Here is a 21965-nt window from a genome sequence, read left to right on the forward strand (position 1 = left end):
ACGAACAAAAAAGTAGTTGTAAAAGTTCATTATCCTTAGGATTAGATTGTTTCTTAAAACTTTATCGAAGGGATCCCTTCAAATTTGTAATTTGTAATTTGTTAACCCGAGAGAGAAAGAGAGAGAGGGAGGAACTCTTTGGCCTCTGACGTTGCTAATACTGATACTGCTGCTTAGATTCGATCGATGACCCTCGGGAATGAAAAAGAGAGAGAGAGAGAGAGAGAGAGAGAGAGGAGAAAGTTATAAAGTCGAAGAGCAACGCTAATTCGTGCGTCCACGTGTACAAGTGTGGGTGGAAAGCGCTGATGGCGAGATGGTAGCTCTTATCCCATGTATAATAGATTGCTTGCGGCGGCCGAGATTAATACAGTAATTAATAATATACGGTGACCAGGGCACCATAAGAAGCAGCCATTGTTGCTCACCGGACAGCGCAAAAAGCATCGGCTTGGAGGCCGTCGCCTCTCAGGAGCGTTACGTCATGTTCAGACAGTTTTCCAAGGGTTGTTGGAGAAAGGGAAGAAGGGGGTGAAGGTAGGTAGGAAGGAAGGAAGGAAGGAAGGAAGGAAGGAAGGAAGGAAAGAGGTTCGGCTATAGGAGTACCGTATCAACGTTGGTAGTCACCCTGCGAGTCGACCCCAAATGAATTCGAATGTCCGTCCACCACCCCCATAGCCTTCTAATTACCGACGTGAGCACCGATATCGAAAGGACCGTGAAACGTGCCATGACACCGAGCCACCGATGAGGATTATCATCGCAAAAAACCCGTGTCAGTTTCGTCGTACAGATTTCGATCAATGAAAATCGATGGATTTGAACATGTCTTATTTCTATTAATCCGTTTTATTTAACCCATTTGCGATACGAGTTATTCTCGCCGTTTTTCGTTTCAGTCGGTTCGTACTGATCGCTAGTCGACCATTTTCGTTTAGTAATACCACGTTATTTTATTATATTTTATCGACTTAATTAATACAACTACAATATATTTATATAGATGTATATTTGTATGAAGTATTTTTACAATTCGTGTAAGTAACTCGTACATTAGGACTCGCTGTAAAAGGATTTCGAGTCGACAGTAACGATGTACGATCGCGAAGAGGTTAATATTGAAGATATTTAGTGAAACCTATTTAGGTACTTATCTTTACCGTTGAAAGACATCATCAGTCCACATTCGACTTTACGATATACCGAGAGACCATAAACGATCTCCAAAGAGTCACTTCGAACTAGACGAACCTCCAGACTGAGGTTTATTGACGAACGATACACAATGGAGAGTCCACCGGTTGCTCGCTCTAAGCAACCATGTATTTCCCTAAAGTGCCATCGGAGAGCAGTCAAACCATAAACGGTAGTCGAAACGAAGCAAAAACTTGGCTGGAGATCGAACGGAGAAGTTTCGCGGGTTCGAGGAAGGGTCGATTCCTAAGGATTTTATCCTCTCGCTCAAGGAAAAGCCGCTCAACAAGAATCCTGGCTCGTGCCGAATGGAATCGAAGCTTAATAGTGAACGACCAAACTTTTGCTACAACTTCGATCCGATCTCGATTTGAACGAATCTAGTTTAGAAGAAGAAGAAGAAGAGAAATAGGACGTCTGGGGAGAAGTTCTTGTCGATAGAATATCGTTCTGAGAAAGATGTCCACGAAACCTTACTAGAGAGTAAGATGATATCTCGAGATTAGAGATATGATAAAATCGTACGATTTGAAATGGATCTTCGCGACAGCATGTAATTTTAACGTCATACATACTTATATCGAATGTCTATTCTATTCTAATTTTTCTTTTTACATTTTATGTATAACTGTCACAAAATCTATGTTAACTTCATATCAAACATTTTCTTTCTTTCCTTTTTTTTTATTATCATCATAAATTAAGTATCTACATCTTCGTAAGAACATTGTATAATTTTATTATAAACACGAAAAAAGAAATTGGATTATAGAGAAATTAAACTACTGAAGTATCCAAAAATTTATTCTATAAAAGAAGAAGAAAAAAAAAAGAAAAAAACTGAATAGAGTATCCATTAAAAATTGAAAGATAGATCGAAGATTCAAACTTGAATTCAAATAGTATGCATTATTTGATCAAAAATGTGACAAGAATAATAGGGGAAAGAAGAGGGTGAGAAAAAAGAAAAGAAAAGAATCAAACCTATGTTTACAATTTTCATATAATCCTAGACTGATTATATCCGACAAATCAAGAGGACACTCGGTTACTATAGAAGTTAAGAAGCCAAGATCCCATATTGGGAATTACTCTGGCACGGAAGCGTGAAAGACCGGACTTATATTAGGGTAGAAACGAAAAGAGGAGCGGCGCATCGTGGACGGTAAAAATTGGCGAAACAGAAGAAAAAAAAACGAACGATCGTCACGGTTAGACGAAAAGCAAGAATGGTCGTTGGCGAACGCCTCGGAGCACGAAACGCGATCCGAAGGGGTCTGTCGCGTCATCCGGCGAGGTGATTAATGTGATGCTGAGGAAAGAAGAAAAAAAAGGAAGAAAAAAAAAAGGGAAAAGGAAAAAGAAAGGCCGATGCTTAGAAATTGAGAAAGTCGTAAAAGTAATGACGCGCGTGCCACTTGAAATTCTTCGAACATTGTATTCGACAGATATAAAACATTTTTTTCTTCTTCTTTTTTTATTATCTTCGAACAATAGTATATTATCTTTAAAACTTACTGATTACTTACAATCCGATCATTTAATCAGTTAATTGTTTGAATCTATTTTAAACATTCGTATCCACCTGGCATAACAAAAATTAAAAGATTACAAACACCGAGTATATATGTGCGGCTACTCTAAAATTGAATGAAATTGTAATGAAATGGTAGTTGGTCTTTTTATTTATCTTTCTTTTTTTGGAAATTATACAAATTAAAGACGATGTCGCTATCTTTGGGAATTGTTTTTCTTTATAAAAAAAGAAAGTGAAAGAAAGAAATAAAAAGAAAGAACTATGAGAAGAATCATGATCATTCAGATATGATTTAGCTAATTTACAGAAATTTTGCAAAGTCTTCGATCAAAATCGAATGCACGTTAAGAAAAGAAAAAGACATGGCAGACAGGTGACATTATATTAAAAAGATCGTATGACTTTCATTCATAACTCTGGAGCGAACACGTGAATAAAAGATTGATGCTTTTCCTTGTAGATATAGTTAACGTAAGAAAGAAAAATATCGCTGATCCTTTCCCAAATTTTTCTGTCATATTTATTTCTAAAAATAAATCGTAAACGTGATTTTACAATGACCACTATTTATTAGGTCAATACCTTTTAACATTTTTAATTAATATATAAAATAAATAATCAGTATTTAATATTATACAACTAGTCAGTATTACGTCGATTAATACAAAAACTGTCGGCATTTCAATTAAAATATTTGTAAATATAAAAATGTATAACTATTTTAAATAATTAATCAGTATTTGGAATAAGCTCATCCCCAATCCTAAGACTTAATTACTTATACCGATTACTTATATCACGTACTAATAATTTTTTATGAATATTGATCAAAATATTCATATATATATATATCGATCATTTATCTTACGAAATATTTACCATTGATTAATAAAAATACTAATCAAATAAATAAAAGCGTTTCACGAGTAATATCCGATCAGAATTTTAAATGATATCTTTCAAAGATAGATATCACAAATATCGAGTTAATTCATTTAAACCATTTTTCTTTATCGTAGATAACGATAAAAAATTACAGAAAAAGAGGAAGGAATGGTTGAAGTAAAAACAGACATCGGTTCGTTTGACAGAGAAACTTGAAAGTTACTTAAGGATAACGTAAGCTTCGCGTTTTCGTCGAAGAAAGGAAGGAGAGATCACCGCGTGGTAATAATGATTTCGCTAACGAACGTCTTCGAGTGCCACAACAAAGTCGAAAGGTAATCCTCTTAGATGGCAAGGAAGTCGAAACCTTACGTATACACGTGTAATCGGAGCTTAATGCGGTATTACGCGTGTCGCTTCTGGAATCTGCAAACGGAATCTGCAGAAAACACCTTCCAAGATGACGGGGGAAAAAACGTAGAGAGAGGAGAAAAACAAAGAAGAGAAAAAACAGACTTAGAAAAACAATTTTTGATGCGAAGAACGCAACGAGATACAAGATCGATCTACGTAATGTCTAATTAAGCTGTTGTGTCAGTGCTTTGAACTTTTAAGTATCATCGAGTGTAACTGAACATTCCTTATTGTGAGATTCTGATTCATTTTCTTGTCTTTTCTTTTTCTTTCTTACTACAAAACTGTTCAATTTTTCGTCAGAATAAACTGTTCGAAGCAACATACGTGCGATATTTTTAAGAAACAAATCTTTATAGAGAACGAAAGAAAAAAGAAAAAAGAGAAAGAATATAATTTTTCAGGGAGAAAAAATAAAAAATAAATAAAATGTATATCCTCGCTAGGAACCAACGAGCGGAGTCAAACCATCAAAGTTTTTTGTTTTACTCAGGCACGTGACACTTTGAGGAAAGCCGTCGAAAAGAGAGTAGATAGAGCCTAAGCGAGCTTTATCCTTGTTTTATCTTGTTTTCCAAACCCCCCTATTCCACACTGGAGAGTCCGCAGGACCGAGCATCGGTCATCTAGGCGCTCCATTTAATCCTGGAGGAAAAGGATCCCTCGTTGAGCACGGACAAGTGGGGATCTCCTGCAGGATAAGAGAAGAGAAGGACCAAGAAGAAGGTAGGATGGGGAGGGTAGCGTTGAGCGTTCGTGTGCCACGGTTAGGACTCGACGCTAATTCGACCCAACGAAATATCTCCTGCTCGATTTTCTTCCTTTCTCTTACGATTACCTACTCGAAATTACTTTTTCGCCCTATGAGAAGGAAAACGATCTACGTGTATTTGTCCTATCGCGACTTAAGCACCAACAAAGGTATTCCTTCGAAAATGAAAAATTAATATTCACGATGTCCCGATATCGACCATTCGTTTAACGTTTAACGTCGTTTCGAGTTATGAAAACCAATCGGAATATATCAGAAGAAAATAACGATAGCGTACTATAGAAGGAAACTACGAACACAATTTGTATAAAGGCGTGTTCATTGCTACATAGGATGCATATATTAAGACGTGTCCAGCGCACTTGTCGCAGAAAAGGGAGAGAGAACTAACAAATGTCTCTCCTGAAGCGTTTGACCCCTGCTAAGACCCCAACCCTCTCTCAGGAATCTAAATCTCGACTCGAAAACGTATTCCCTTTCCTCCCTTCCCTTATTCCCCACCACCACCACCACCACCACCACCAACCACCACCACCACAGCGTAACGTCCAACTGAAGGAGTGCAACTGAAGCGACCACATTCTCCCTTGTAGGAAACTAATCAGCAAATTCGTGTTCTAAATCTAAATCGCCGTCCGAATATTAATTCGAGACCGACCACCTCTATCTATCTCTATCTCTATCTCTATCTCGAGCTCTAGTTATATCCCCATCTCTTTTTCTCTTCCGCAGTTTCTATCTCTCTGTGTGTCCGTTGGTTCTCCTGGTTTTGCGATACAGACACAGTACCGTAGCTACGGACACGCCTGATTTGTAGCACAGCCTGGCGCCTAAGCGATATTTACGAGCGTCGTTCGGAGAATCGAAACACCGTACGCAACGGCGCAAAGTTTTCAGAATCGCTTTTAATTGCATATAAAGAGTGACTTCGAGGAAAACGTTTCGTAAATGCGTTCCAACCTGTCTCGAGTGCTTAAGCGTTTCAGAATTAATCGTTGACAATGTAAATTCAAATATAAATCTTGTTTTCTTTCTTCCTCTAAAACTATGTGTAATATATTCTTAAACGATAAGTGATCGATATAGCCAATTGACGAAATTGTTTACGTTGTTGTGGTGAGAGTGACGCTGTTTGGCGTCGTCAACTACGCCAAAGGAATAAAGGAAAAAGATATAGAAATATATAAACCGCATCTAAACGAAAAGATATTCGTTTCTAGAGATAGAGCGAACGTGTTAAACAGATTAAACGCTCGTGATCGAAAGTATAGTTACGCTTTAAGTTTGTATAATTATCGGCAAATGAAAAAGAAGAAAAGAAAAAGAGAAAAAAAACGTACGATAATAATAAAACGACGCGTTAGAAAAGAGAATTATCTATCTCGAAAATGCGTGTATTCTTAAGAGCAAATGTTAGATGCCGATAATCGTAATATCCTGTAACGATTCTATTTCAAAAGACTCATGGCATAGTACGTTCCGGATCAACGTTTCTCGTTAAGTCGTCGATCGTCTTTTGCCACTAGACCATTAACCGAGTGTGTTCTCCTATGAGAAACATTTCTTTCTGCCTTGGTACTATTCCGACGGCATCGTCATCAAGAAAACGTGAGATAGAAAGAGAAAGAGAGATAGAAAGAGCGACCAACATCGGTTAGGGTGGTATTCAATCGCGTCACCTCCGGTTCTCCTTCCGTGCTCGACGAGTTGGCAGGAGCTGCTGAGCTGCTGCTTAGACGAGGGCACCGCAGACTGTCGGGTGATTGATACGAGGTTGGACGGTGCCTAATGTGCCCTCGTGTACGAGAAAGACGCCAGAAAAGAGGGAGAAAAGAAGGAGAAGATGGGGGAGGGAGAAAGAGAAAGAGAGAGAAAGATAGAGAAAGAGAGAGAGAGAGAGTGTAAGAGAAAGAAAGAGATGGAGAGAAACGACCACCCTCCAAGGCTTTAAGAGTGGAACGATCGTCCGGCCGAAGCTCGTTAGTCAGGGCCGTATCAGTCACCGAAAGCAACCACCGATTTTTTGTCCTCCTTCCACGTACCTCCTCCCTTTTCTCTATCTATCTCTACCTTTCTTTCTCTCTTCCTCTCTCTCTCTCTCTCTCTCTCTCGTTTTACCGCTTTCACCCACCAAATTCGAGAGCACGAACCGTACCCTTAAAATAAGCTAAATTGTCTGTTTGTTCTGGACTCGTCGTACTTCCTCTAACACGTTGAAAGAGAGAAAAAGAAATAGAGAGATAAAGAGAGAGAATGAGAAAGAGAGAGATAAAGAGAGTAATTTAAAGGACAAGGTCCAGAGAATTTTCGTGGCATCGTAAAGAGATGGAAATTCTTACGAGCCAAAGGAAAAAAGGAGAATTGAAAGTTTTAATCTAACAAGAAGACATCTCCATTCTCCATTCACTAACTCGATCGAGTTGTCGAAAAAGGTTTCGAGATAAGCTGACGAAATCAAAGAACTGGCCACGCGAAACAACGCTTCTGCGTGGTGGTTCCGTTCACGTTTGCAATTCAAATTATTGTCGGCCGTCAAGAACGCCGGGCGGTACCTGCCTGCCTGCCTGCCTGCCTGCCTGTTTGCTTGCTTGCCTGCTTGCCGGACGGCGAGGAACTGTTCGAAAACGTGCCTTGACAAATGTCGATGAAAAAAAGGAAAGCAGTAAGAGAGGGTAGTCCATGAACGATAGACGGACAAGACAATGGGATGTTTAGAGATCTTCGTGTTACGTGCCGCCAACACAAACCGAGTAGCTACCTTGTGAAACCACAGGGATGTCCTTCTCTTCCATCTCCTCATCCTTTTACTCTTTCACCTCTCCTTCCTCTTCCTAAAGCCAATTTGCCTGCCAGACGGACGACAAAGTACATCGCACGCCACTCTGTGCCTACCCTACCCCTCTTTTTTCTCTACTCTCACTTAACCCACGTATCCTTTTTTCCCTCTTTCTTTTTTTCCCCTTTCGTTATATTTTCTCCTTTTCGTTTGTTTTTGTTCGCTTTTTAATCTTTACAACTTTTAACGCTCGTTTCTTCTCTTTTCTTTTCTTTTTCTTCTTTTTTTATTTATTCGTTCTTCTTACCTACTTCGTTCCTATTATCTTTTTTTTTAATTTCTTGGCGTATTAATTCAGATTATTTTTCATATATATGTATGTGTGTGTGTTCGTGCGTATAATGACGTGACTCGGCATTGTATATTTTTGCGTTGGATTATCACTTTTATTTATTTGTTCAGTATTTTCATTAATTAACGAAAAGTATTTTAATAATTAATACATATGAATATACTGACTATTAATAATTATATGACGAGTGAAGCACGTCGAATTTCATGTCAAGGAATTAATTCTTTACAACCTTTAACGCTCATTTGATTATTTCTTTATTTTTCTAACTTCTTTCGTTTACATTATTTTTTTTAACTCATCGACGTATAATTTCATTCAAAATATTACCCATATGGATGTTATTACTATTAGAAATATCTCGCGACGAGCTTAACTGGTCATTGTATATTTTGACATTAGAGATTAAGCCACGACGAGTCACGAGTCATGCTTATCATCTTAGATCAAAGAATTCTAATCTTTCCTATTCTCAACATTCTTTTTATTCTTCCTACTTGCTTTTTTTCCCCACCATTGTCGCCTATAATTACAGATACGAGAAAATTGCCTTCTAATCCGAACAAAAAAAAAGTATTCCATTCTGATAACGTGCCGATGTATCAATTAAGCGGCAAAATGGATCGAAGGCAAAGACCGATTGCTCGATTAACGACTTTCTCTCTCTCTCTCTCTCTCTCTCTCTCTCACTCACTCTATCTCTCTATCTATATATCTATCTATCTATCTCTCTTTATTCCGCTACAGGACCGTTCGATCTTATCGGCAATTCATTTTCGTACAATTCGACTGGGGTCATTATGTAAACGATCGTCCCTCGTCGGATCGTTACCAATGTTCTCCCTCTCCCTCTCTCTCTCTCTCTCTCTCTCTCTCTCTCTCTCTCTCTCTCTCTGTCTTTCTTTCTCTCTCTCTCTTCTTTCTGTCACCCCATATTGCCTCTCGGACAAGCACAGTGTATAGGAAACGCAGGAGTATAAGCGAGTAGCTATAAACGGTTTCCTTCTAACTGACTCCTCTTCTTTCTCTCTCACTTTCATTCACTCTCGAAGCTTAAGCCAAGGAATAATGCCAAAAGACATTAGCAGTTGATTTACATAAATCTCCCTTCTCCCTTCGACTTCCCTAACAGATCCTAGAGAGTGTCTTTCATTATAATTAAGAAGTATCCTGAAAATTAACCGACAGAAAAAGCGCCACTTGCAAAAGCAACCGACCAATAATGACACGATGAGGAGGGAAAGAGATTTAAATGGGGTGGCGAGTCTCTTAAAATTCCTTCTTCCCCTTCTCTCTACCTCCTTAACTCACCCCCCTCTCTCTTTCTCTCTCTATCTATCTATCTATCTATCTATTTATCTATCTATCTATCTATCTATCTATCTATCTATCTATCTATCAATCGATCAAAAAACGTTCTCAAAGTTTCTTTCAAAGTACATAATCATACATTTGTTAAAACTTTCTTTACTCACCTGGCTGAGTCTTAAAATCCGAACCGATCTTTTGGATCGTAATAACATGATCGGCTTCGTAGAACTGAGTTAATTTCGACCATTCCTCGGCAGTAACCACACTGTATCTGAAACACAAGTTGTCAATGAATTAATTGATAGATACGATAATTTACGTTCAAGTAAAAGTTATAAATAAATGGAAATGAAAATTCGTAGGGAAGAACAGAGTGGAAAAAAGAAAAATGGTAAAACGCGAATAAGAAAGATTAGATCGTCGATTAAAGTGGAAACAACGAGGATCGAAGGTAAAGTGCAACGACTCCGAAGGCAGACTCGGCAAGGTAGAATTCGCGATTTCCAAAGAGCGAGGCTGAATCCGTGATGGTTTTTGCGTCGTCTCCCTTAATTATACCGCAAATTAGAAATTTCTTGCGGGTCCGCAGCTCCGCGCTTTTTGTCCTACAATTGTGCAGCCGATCCTGGCGCGGTTTCTGAGGCTCGCATCGCCTAGGAATTTCAGAATGCCAAGAGATCAATAATATTCTCTGTAAACAGGTCTAAGGTATACATAGTCGCTTCGCTACCATTTCGGAATTTGCTTTCTTCAATTATACGAGAATTCGTGGAAATTCGAAATTCGTCTGTTTGATTGTGAACACGTATAACTCGAGATATTTATGTCTGCGAAAATAACGACCTAAGTGTATCATAATTCTCCAAATGTCAAGAAAGTTACTCTAACGTTAGTTAAGAGAGAGAGAGAGGGAGAGAGAGAGAAGAGAAAAAAGAGAAAGAAAGAGAGAGAGAGAGAGAGAGAGAGAGAGAGACGAGGATGACTCTCACGAGCGATAATTAGTTGCGTGACATTAATTTCGATTCAGCGCAATATGCTGCGCTGCCTCATTTGAATTTTCAGAGGACAAAAACGCGTGGACGAGCTTGTCGTCTCTCCTGTGTATTTGCCTAACGCCCGAATAATAGTCGCTGTACGGAGAAAGAGGACGAAAGAGAGAGAGAAAGAGAGAGAGAGAGAGAGAGAGAGAGAGAGAGAGAGAGGGGAGGGAACGAATGAACGGGAGAATGGAAGGTTTATGGTGAAGAAAAAAAAAGAAAAAAAAAGGAAATGTTTAATGCTGCAATCAATGACTCCCTTCGCCGTTCTTAAATCTTTTAATGTTTTCCACGCCTCCTCGATCGTGACCATCACATACTCTCGAAATTTTCTACCAATATCTCTAGCTCTATCGTTCAAATATTTCCATCATGATTAAAGTGAATGGAGATAATACGAAAAAAAGACTTAATTTTCTAATCTTATTTCCATTCATCTAACATCCCCAATTTTGTCCAATTTCCTAATATTCATTTTGTGTCAAGAATAATATTAAAAAGAAGAAAAAATAATGAAAGAATAAAAAAGAACACGTTGTAAGACAATTATTAAAAATTGTCGATTAATGTATCACTGTAAAGATAAGGTCACATATATCACAGACAGATTTTGGAAAATATCAAATTGTCAAACCCCAAAGAGTTCGAAAACGAGATAGAGTTAGGGAAAAGGAGAGAGGGTAATGGAAGAGGGAGAAAGAGGGAGAAGGGAAAAATGATTTTTTAACGGTCTCGAGAAAAGGTAAAGAGGAAGAAAGAAGGAGAAGGATGACTTAAGCCGTCGGCTATCTTAGGCAGATAGTGGACAATGGTTTAGCATAATGGTCAGAGGGGACGCACTAGATGATGGCGCGTTGGCCTCGAGGGCGTGTGGGTGACACTTTCGCGTATCCATCACGTTACACTGGCTCGAAGCAAACGTAGTACGATGGTACACGGAACCAAGAAAGGCGGTTCGTCCGGATGCTGAAAACGTCGTGGAGGGACGGAAAGACATGTCAAGAGGTCACGCATTTTCACTTCATAATATTCTTTCTTCTTCTCCTCCTCCTTCTTTTTTTCCTCTTCGATGAATATTCTCTTATTATTATATTTACAAATTATTCAATGAGTCTTCCTTAAAAATTTTGATCAAGTAATTACGGAATAGTACCGAACGTTCTTTGATCATTTTAACAATGGATCACTCTCTTTCGATACTTTTTAGGCTAATTTTTCGAATCGAAATATTTGAATAAAAAATTAAATAAAAGTCCGATCAAATTAAATACGTATTTCAATCTTGATTTATGCGTACGAAATAAAAAAAAAAAAAAGGAAGAAAGAAACAAAAAAAAGAATATCGTTCCTTGAGCGATACTTACAGTTCGTTATTGATGGAAGCCCGATACAATAGTCCTTTATGCGGCTCGCACAATAGAACGGCATTTTGGATAGACGATGGCGGTGTCCTCGAGTAACTTTCAGCGTATCTGGAAAAATTCAAAAGGAAAGATTGTCAGGAAATAGAGAAATAGATCGATCTTTGTTAAACGAAAATAGAAATAGTGTATTCGTTATTTGAATATTTATCTGTTGTGAGAGATACTTAAAAAACGTAATTAACTTAACTAACGTAACATTAAAACTTATATACCTAAGTCTAAACCAAAACGAAGTAACTATTGCCTTAGAAATTCTAATTATTTCTAACATTGATTAAACTACGAAGAAAATAGAAATATCATTGACCGATTGAGAGGAGAACATAACGTATAGAAAATAGATTATTACATTCAACGAGAAAATTTAAAAGATCAGATCGTTCTGGACAGATCTGCAAGTTCTTTGCTTGACACAATCTTCTTCTGGTTTGTGAACTAGAAAGAAAACTAGAAGAAGAAGAAGAAGAAGATGGAGAAGGAGAAGAGGAGAGTCGAACGACGATGTCAGTGTGTGACGGCGACGGCGACGGCGACGGCGACAGCGACGGCTTCCGTCGGGACTTTCGAGGGAGAAAGGTGGTGGTGGTGGTGATGGTGGTGGTGGTAGAGATGTTTGGGGATTGGGGTTGTGCATCATTTTTCACATACCATGAGGGGGCGGACGGTTTTTGCCGATCCCCTAGCAGACGACTATCCGGATAATGCTCTTAAAGACGGATATCTCTGGCCAAACGAGCCAGGTACGACCTGCCGATCAAGAGAGAGAGAGAGAGAAAGAGAGAGAGAGAGAGAGAGAGAGAGAGAGAATGATCCTATACGACGTTGATTTTTTTTTAATTAAAAAAATATAACAGAAAGAAAAAGAAATTTTTTAGATCAGGAAAAAGAGATAGAAAAAGAGAAAGAGAGACAATGATATAGAGTATGATATACAAGCAACGAGAGATCGAAACGAAAGAGGATGAGGTGCAAATATCTGAAACGTTTAAAAATGTCCCGGCGAACCCTCGAGCGCGTTTTCGAGAAGCGAATATGCGTATTAATTATGAGCCTTGTTCAAACAGGCGAGAACACAGAAAGAGAGAGAGGAAAGAGAGAATACGGTAGGAGGGTAGTTACCCTTATTACGATCCGACTCGGGACAAGCTCTCTCTGTCGGTGCTTCTCTCTTTCCACATATATTCTACTCTCTAACCTTCTCTGTCTCTCTCTCTCCCTCTCTCTTTCTCTCTCTCACTATACTAAACTCAGCCGGACACAACCGGACTCTTCCTTTTTTTTTTGTTTCTCCATCTCTCGTTCGAGGCTTTGTTTAACTTCTGTCGCGGAATTTTTCCGCGCCACAACGATTATTGCTCCCTGGAGATCACGGAAATGGAAGTGGAAAAGAGAGAATTCCGTTTCCGTTTCGAATGCAGTATAATGTTGGTGATAGCGACGGTTATAGAATCCCTGTGAAAGTTCGATCGTAGAGATAATAAAGCTTCGAAACAAAAGCTTCTTCGATAAAACGTAAATCGAGAAAATCCGAGACGCTTATAGACCTTTCTATAGACAAGCTTAGAAAACATGTTTAAAAAATTAAAAAGTAAAAAGTAAAAGAAAAAAGCTAGAAAAAAAAGAAGACAGAAAAAAAACGATAGAACAGCCTTCGAATCTCGTTTACTGTTATTTCCGATTGATCAGTAATGTTAAGCAAGGAAAATGCAAAGCCGTCATTGAGACCGCAATAATATCGCGACTCGATTCTCGTAAAATATGTACGTCGATAATTTCGAAACGAATTGAACCTTGATATCAATGGCTTAAGAAAAACGAAGTTGATCGTTGTGGTTTCAATTTTATTGCCACCTATCGAGAACGATATCCTGTTCTATACACAGTAGAACGAGATCCTTTACGAATGAAACTCGTTTAACTCGAATGTAGCCTAATATGTCCTTTTATTTCCAAGAAATACTAATGATCATATTAAATATCGTCGCAATATTTTTTTAATTATTACTATATATATATATATAAACATATATATATAGTTTTATATTTTATTATAATATAAAATTAAATATTTTCTTATATAACTTTTTCTTATTTTATTATCATTAATCTTTTTCTTTATACGTACACTCAGTTATATTTTTTCGATCAGACAAATAGCCACAAAGAATAATAGAAGAAAAAGAAAGAGAGATCGAAAAGATCCAACGATACGAATTCTTTTCCCCGACGCGTATGCGACGCTGCGGTGGTCCGATATTAGCTCGTACAAACCGCTCTCGAGGAGAGCTGCACGATTATTCGAACAACGTAGGGGTGAGTTGTATGTCTCACCCTTCTCTTTCGCACTCACCAACACCCTCAACGAACATACTTCTTGCTCTCTCTCTCTCTCTCTCTCTCTCTCTCTCTCTCTCTCTCTCTCTCTCTCTTTCTCTCTTTCTCTGTCTGATTCGAAAGCATCCACGTGCCAGAAGCTCTGTCTGTGATATCGTTTTCTATCCTTTTTCTATCCTCCTTCTACCCTTTCCTTTCTCCTAGAAATAAATCTTATGTTTTCGCGTATAAGCGGCCTTTTAATATCACCGGCCTTGATTTACCGCCATAAGAGAACATGCATCTATGGCGAAAGCCTCCGAAAAGGACCTCCTTCTCCAACACACGATCCTCTCCCAATGACATTTGTCTTCCGACAGGCAGGAACGGGGAAGGCGAGTGTCCCTACGTTTTCCCTGATTTAACGCTCTTCCCATCGGTATTTGACTAAACGTCCTCGAATCTCTTCCAACTTCGAAGTTTTATGAACCGTCGAATGAGTACCGTATCATTCGCATATTAAGAGACAATATGATATATTAATAATTAAATATTCCTTTGACGAATAAATTGTCCTAAGTTTTTCATGATTTAGAACTCGATAGTTGACTACACTCTATCAATTTTTAAATTTTATAATCTTCCTAACGAGTATTAAATAATTCTTATATTAATACATAATACAATATTAAAATTAAAAAGTTTCTTAACTTTAATACTCTAAGAATATTATGGCATATTTGCCAGCGAATCCCAAAAAAATTTTGTGAATTTGAACATACTAAGTAAAGATTCTATTCAATTTTTAGAACACTATTATTAAATAGTAAAACTGTTTATAAATATCGTCCAACAAGCAAATATCCAAAATAAAAAAGAACAAAATCTAATCAGCAATATTAGCTGCAGATTAAAATGAAGTAAGTTAATAAAACTTTGATTATACAAATACGAATCTCAACTCCCAAATTTTATCTTATATCGTCAAACTCGCATGAACTTCGCATATTGTAAAATACAATATTAAACTTTATTAATAATTAATTATTATAATAAAAAAATATTTATTATTAAAATAAATTGATTAAATCGCAATTATTTATAACACCTCTCTCTCTCTCTCTCTTTCTCTCTTTCTCTCTTTCCTTCTCTCTCCTTCTAAAGTAACTCTAAAACTCATGTACAACGTTATCCATGAGTGAGTGTAAAGTTCACGGCTATTTAGAAAGAAACGTTCGTAGTGGATCTTCCTCGTGAACGAGCCGTTACGAGGAACCTCGCTCGTAACTTGTAACGAGAGCTTCTTTAAGCTCGCTACGGTTACAGGAAAGCAATAATCGCTGGAGTCGTCCGGGGTCAACCTACATTCCTCGAGTTAACGGTGAGGAGAAGCAACGATGACCACCTCTTTCTCTTTCTCCTCCTCCTTCTCCTTCTCCTACCCTTCTTCTTTTTCTTCTTCTTCTTCTTCTCCTTCTTCTTCTTCTTCTTCTTCTCCTCCTTCTCCTTCTTCTTCTCCTCTTTCCTTCTTTCTCGTAGAACGAAGGGAAAAGAAGGAAAAAGAAGAGGAAGATAAAGAAAATAAAAGAAAAAGATAACAAGAAGAGAAACGTTCGTCGTTATTTCCTACGTTTCTAACTTTTCTCCAAAGGGACACGGAATGTGGATAATCTTGCTAAGAAACTCCATAAAATAATATTTCTATAAAGTTAACTATCTCTTTAACCATCTCGTTTCTAATAGAATTGATTGATTGATTTGTTATTATTATTCTTTCTTCTTTTCTTTTCTTTCCTTTTATTTTATTTTTTTTAATTTTTAATCATTAGCGACATGGGATATTTAATTATCATTGATTGAATATGTATATTAATTTTCTTAATTATCAAAATATTGCCAATTTTTTATCTATCCTATAACATCATATAACTTTCGAAATATAAATTCATACGTTTGTATTTTTTCAATCTATCTTCATTTTGTTATCACAAAATTAATTGTATAACATATCTCTTTTCCTATGACTATTTCATTTATATTATACAAAAGTTTCACTTAGTTTCTCTCTGTACGATATATTATCAATAATAAAAAATAAAAAGAAGTCACTTCTAAATTTGATGAATATATTTCCTCCTATCACAATTTCTAAAATAAAGTTTCTCAATCTTTTGATCGTGCAGTTTCAATACGAGTTCAATGCAGTTCAATAAGAGTGTAATATTATCAAACGATTATAATATTAAATTTTTAAGAATCTAATAGACCGAAATCACTTACTTTAATGATAATTAAAGGTAATTACTTTAAAAATATGACTGTTACCGTGATAGTCTCATTAACTCGCAAAGAACGTTTGATGAGAACTTAATAAAAACATCGTACAAATCAATCACTTTTCTCGCTTTGATGTAATATAGTAAATATCATTGCCTACCGTCCATTAAAAATTTAATGCGCTCTTATAATGAACTGCAAGCCATAGATCGAGAAACGCTATTCTAAGATGCGTCAACAACTTCATTTATGTTATTTTTATTCTCGACGATACGATTAGAATTATTCTTTAGGTAAGAACAAACTCTAGAAGGAAAAACAATGAAAATCGAACGTTTCTTTCTATTTCGAACTTGTCGGATAACCACATACCGTAATCGCAGGAAAGTATCGTCGATCGATTCCGTTTTTTTTTTTGTATCTATAAGGAAAAAACCTTCGGTCGATCTTGTTGTTTGCTTGGAGATGGTAACTAAAGGAGAGAAGCTTAGGCACACTCTTCTCCTCGTTCAAGAGGTCAAGAGAGCAAACTATCGTTACGTTGCATCGCGATCGTCGAGCGACGATAGAATGACGATTATCGACGTCAAATCGATGTTTCTTGCAACGATACCCTCGTTAAACTCGTTGATCGTCATACTAATCTCGCATCATTAATCATGATATACGCATCTAATTTTTCATAAATCATGAAAAATTATGGAGATAAAAAAATAAAGTAGATTTCATTATTATACTTTTTATATGTTAGATTTTACTCTTACTACGTATGTATGTATAGATGTATGTACATCTGATATGTTTGATGTTAAAAATGTTTTTCTAAATAGAATCTACAAAAATGAAAACTGTGCCGATCTTCATTATTTACATAACGCTACGTAAAGCTAAATGACTGAGTTTACGTATAAATAACAAAAGTGTTATACTAAATATACAATTTTAATCATGACAAAGATATTATACTATAATAGATAGCTATCCAAAAAATATTGAGCTCGGGATAAAGATATTTTTAATGTTAGAAAAATATTTTGATTCAAATTTTCATTAATCTATTCATCTATTAACTATTAAATAGATCGAAATAATATATATATATATATAAAATTAAATTATTTCATATATTTGTCATTATATATTAATATCAAACTACACTTAACGTTAATATGTTATAATCCTCAACTATTTTTTATATCTAAACACAAACTCGAGTAGGTGTTCACGTATTCGTGTGCATGTGTGTGTCGGCTACGATACTCTTTACTATACTCTCTACGAAATGCATAGAACACAATTTCGAATAATCGAAAGTTCGAATAAAAATTCAATCTCGCTTGATATCCCAAACAAAACGCGAGTAAGAAACACGTTACGATTTTGTCGTTGCGCCCACGAGAGAGTCTCCCTCTCTCACCACTCTTCTCTTCCATCTCATCCACCATTTTTTCTCTCTTTCGTCTCCTCGATTTCGCGGAAATCGACGAAGCGTTCTTGATCGAAGAAGGAGTCCCGACTTACATTAGAGTTAGCTTACCTGCTGTGACCAGGCGTGACCACTGCGATACGCTACGAAAAAGCAAAACCGTCCGCCATGCTTGATCGCTTCCATCTATTTACATTGAGACCATACCTATACTCTACGGAAATAGTACGTTTTCTCTCTTACGATCTTTTATGTATTTTTAATAATAAGATCTTCTTTGTAAGATTTTCTCTTTTATACGACAACTTGATCGTTTAAAAACGAAACTAATCGAAAGAAACACAAGATAAACCAATCGATAGTATTATTTAGATAGTTATTAGTTTGGCATATAATTATCTTCATAAAATAAATATTTATATGTTGATAATAATACTATTGGAAGTGTTTTATAAAAGTTTTATATAAAATATTTCGATATTTAATACTTTCTTCTAATCTATGTATTATATTATAAAAATCGTATGAATATTCTAGTTATCACTGTTATACGATCATTTCAATTTTGATGATAACATTTATCATCACTATTGTAACATTATTCTAATGATGATAATAACGTTAATTATCATTGTTATATGATTATACTAATTTTTATTAAAACATCGATAATCATTCTTATATGATTATCATTTTTATTATAACATACGATTATTATAATTTAATGCTCGAAATATACATACAATTATTAAATATGTATACATACACGTACATACGTTTATATGTATATATGTATCTATTCAAGCGTTTTGAACACGGATTATCATTTTACTCTTTCCGTTGACTCGAGTCGCGATTGAAACGACACTATGGACGGAAAGACGTTCTTCTTTTCGGTTCAATCCTTTTGAAGAAAATTCCAAGGCCGGAAGCAAGAGAGAACGTACAAGAGAAGATGATGAAGGATACGAGAGGAAGGGAAACACAGGAGGGTGTGTGTGCGCGCTCGTGCGCCCGCGCACGAAAGATAGATAGAGATAGAGATAGATAGAGAGAACGAGAGAGAGAGAGAGAGAGAGAGAGAGACGAGCAGAACCGAGCGTTCAGCTCGCTTTGCCGAGCACTGATGATAGTTTTTGCTCCACAAGATTTTTTGCCTTCACCCCCGCGCAACCGCCACCTTCCTACCCTTCTCGGGGTTGGATGATATATGACCGCCCCCGAGACACTGGCCACCCTCTAGAGAACGAGAGAAAGAGAGAAAGAGAGAGAAAGAAAAAGAGAGAAAAGAGAATACGCATTCTGATTCCAAAAGAATTCCTCGCCTACGTAGGTACGTGCAGTAAAGGTTTAGAAACCTTACATGTCTATTGTGATTGGCTGAAACATTAGACAATTTTTTGTAATCTTTCTAGCGAGTGAATTATCATAATTATTCTCTCTCCCTCGCTCACTCTCTCCTTCTTTAGCTCGCTTTCTCTTTTTATTTATCTCTCGATTATGAAATTATATGTAATATAATTATTGTATAGATATATAATATATATATATATATATATATATATATTGTATTGCTTATTAAATATTTGATAAATTAATTATATAATAAGTGTAATTATAATATAATTATTAAATATGTATAATATATATAAAATATAATATATAATTATATACAAAATATAATATAGAGAACAATAAATATTCTATATCGAAACAAACGATAAACTAATACTTTTAATTGAAAATTTCGATATTAATTATTGAATATTAAAATTTAATAAAAAATGCATTTCATGGTAAAAAGAAAAATTTATCTAAACGAACTTCTCACTAAGTTAATTCTAATAAAATACTCAATTTTCCATCATAACTAATATCAATTAGAAACGAAAATGAAATACTCAATTGTCCATCATAACTAATATCAATTAGAAACGAAAATGAAGATATCATTTGATTTATCATTAATCCCCTCGTATCCGTACTCGATGATAAAATTAGCAATTCAGATAGAAGGAGATCGTTATAAAACAATTCGATTGATCTACGATATCGAGAGCCTACACACACGAACAGTCAAGTTACATGCCAAATACGAAAGTCGTTTTTCGAGGATCGACGATCAGCAAGAGCGATCAATCACGCGAGAAATCTACGTGCCGATGTCTCTCGGCGTTAAACGAGATACGAGGTAGGTAGCTTATGGAAAAGTAGAAATGAAATGGGTCGAAGAGTCGATATTTCATATCGAACGAAAAGAGAAATGAAAGAGAGACAGCCGGTTAAATTTTCCAATGGTATTCTCTCCCACCCTTTCTCTCTCTCTCTCTCTCTCTCTCTCTCTCTCTCTCTCTCTCTCTCTCTCTCTCTCTCTCTCTCTCTTTCTCTGTTTCCCCTTCGTAGTCGACATCGTCGTCGACGTAGTTGTCGTCGTTTCTTCGAATTGAGAAAGGCAATCTCTCAGGAATTAGCGAAATATCAAGGAGAAGACGAGAGGAAAGGGAGAAAGAGAAGAAAGAGAAAGAGAAAAAGAAAAAGAGACAGAGAGAGAGAGAGAGAGAGAGAGAGAGAGAGATGGTTTGCGAGTTTATGGTGACTACGAAGGACTCCAGCAATGAATCAACTTATTTAAGGGTAGTTGGATTTCGCGAGTCGATGCGCCACACACAGCGAGAACGACCCTCCGTGTCTCTTTCTCCATTCCTTCTTCTCTCATCTTTTTCTTTATTCTCTTTCCCTCTCTCTCTCTCTTTCTCTCTCTCTCTCTCTCTCTCTCTCTCTCTCTCTTTCTTTCGCTCTTGCACACGTTCTCGTTGGGGCGCCTAGTCGAATGATTTATAGTTTTCCTTCCGCGAGCACCGGTTCACCTTCCGCCACGCGCTTCCTTCGTAAACCCCCTCTAAAATCCTATCGTCGTGCCAAATGTAGACAAAATAGTCGAAATTCCATCCTCCTTATCTGACCTTATCTTCTTAACGTTTCACGTATAAACCTAACTTATCACCTAGTTACATTTTCACAGTATGTATCCATCTAAAATTGTTGAGAAAACAAAGAGAATTTTCTCGTTCGATAAGATTCAAACGTCACGTGGACAACGGCCAGCCGAGAATAATTAGTCATTTATGAGACCGTAAGTGGGACCGCAAATCGGCCCTCTTCCAAGGGACAACGAAGAGCTTCTGGGTGGGAAGTCGCGAAGGGAGGACGGCGTTATCTCAAAATTATTAATCATATCGTAACGCTACGAGAAAGAGAAAGAGAGAGGAGAGAGAGGCGTTGGCGAATAGAAGGACCCAGCTCCATGGACTTATCTGACACCTTAATCGATTCAAAGTTATTAATTATGGTTCCTGCCCTCTTCTCTCTCTCTCTCTCTCTCTCTCTCTCTCTCTCTCTTTCTCTCTCTCTCTCTCTCTCTCTCTCTATGGCACTCCCTATCATGCGAGACTTGCACACGGTAGCAGCAGTCCTTTCAAAAGCAACAATGTACTAATAATAATAATAATAATAATAAAATTATTGTTATTATTATTATTATTATTACTAATTCTAATAATTTTTTTTATTTGTTTTGCAGTCTTTTTTTGGAACGATTATTTTTATATTTTGATGAATGGTAACGTCACTCATTAGGAACCAATCGAAAAGCTAAGATATTGAAGTGCAAAGATATTGATTCGTACTTTCATCCTCGATGAGAGACAACATTGAAACGAATCATTAAATATATAAAAAATAAAAATATATAAAATCTTAGTAAAATGGCTCGTTTCGTGCGCTCATAAAACTCATATGTTTTTGATATCATTATGTACATATTTACGTATATGTATGTACGTATGAAGAAACGGCACGAACTTTCTGGAAAACCGAATCTATGGATCGAAAGAGACTAGACTTGTACATAGTAAAAACCTTTCAACAAAGTCTAAAGAAACGATAATTAATCTATGATAGAGCCTAACCTTTCTAATAATGATAGCAATATTTAACAATACCGTTCATTTTTCCAATTTTTTCTCTTCTCTTTCTTTTTTCTTTTTCAACCGATCGTTTTCATACTTAGAAGAATGATAATATTGTTTATTAATGAACCAATTGAAAAGCAAAATGGATCGAAAGAGGCAGAACTCGATAAGCTTCGAGAAGCATTAAGTTAGAAAGTACAATACAAGTAAAAGGAGGAAAGAGAGGAGGAGGAGGAGGAGGAGGGAGGAGGGAGGAGGAGGAGAAAGAGGAAAAAA

At 36.6% G+C, this 21965-nt stretch overlaps 1 protein-coding gene across 4 annotated transcripts in view; it reads right to left on the reverse strand.

Moving 5' to 3' along the window:
• The window catches only part of LOC127066225 (ubiquitin carboxyl-terminal hydrolase 48-like), a 64901-nt gene that overhangs the window by 35556 nt on the left and 7380 nt on the right, over positions 1–21965 (reverse strand). For all 4 annotated transcript variants that reach the window (XM_050999719.1, XM_050999711.1, XM_050999702.1 and 1 more), the window contains exons 12-13: positions 11643–11750; positions 9406–9512 (exon numbers count right to left, since the gene is read on the reverse strand). In XM_050999719.1, the coding sequence (XP_050855676.1) occupies positions 9406–9512; positions 11643–11750 (215 nt within the window). The remainder of the gene's footprint in view (positions 1–9405; positions 9513–11642; positions 11751–21965) is intronic.

Source organism: Vespula vulgaris, chromosome 1 (genome assembly GCF_905475345.1).
Source record: "Vespula vulgaris chromosome 1, iyVesVulg1.1, whole genome shotgun sequence".
In the NCBI taxonomy this organism is placed as follows: Eukaryota; Metazoa; Arthropoda; class Insecta; order Hymenoptera; family Vespidae; genus Vespula; species Vespula vulgaris.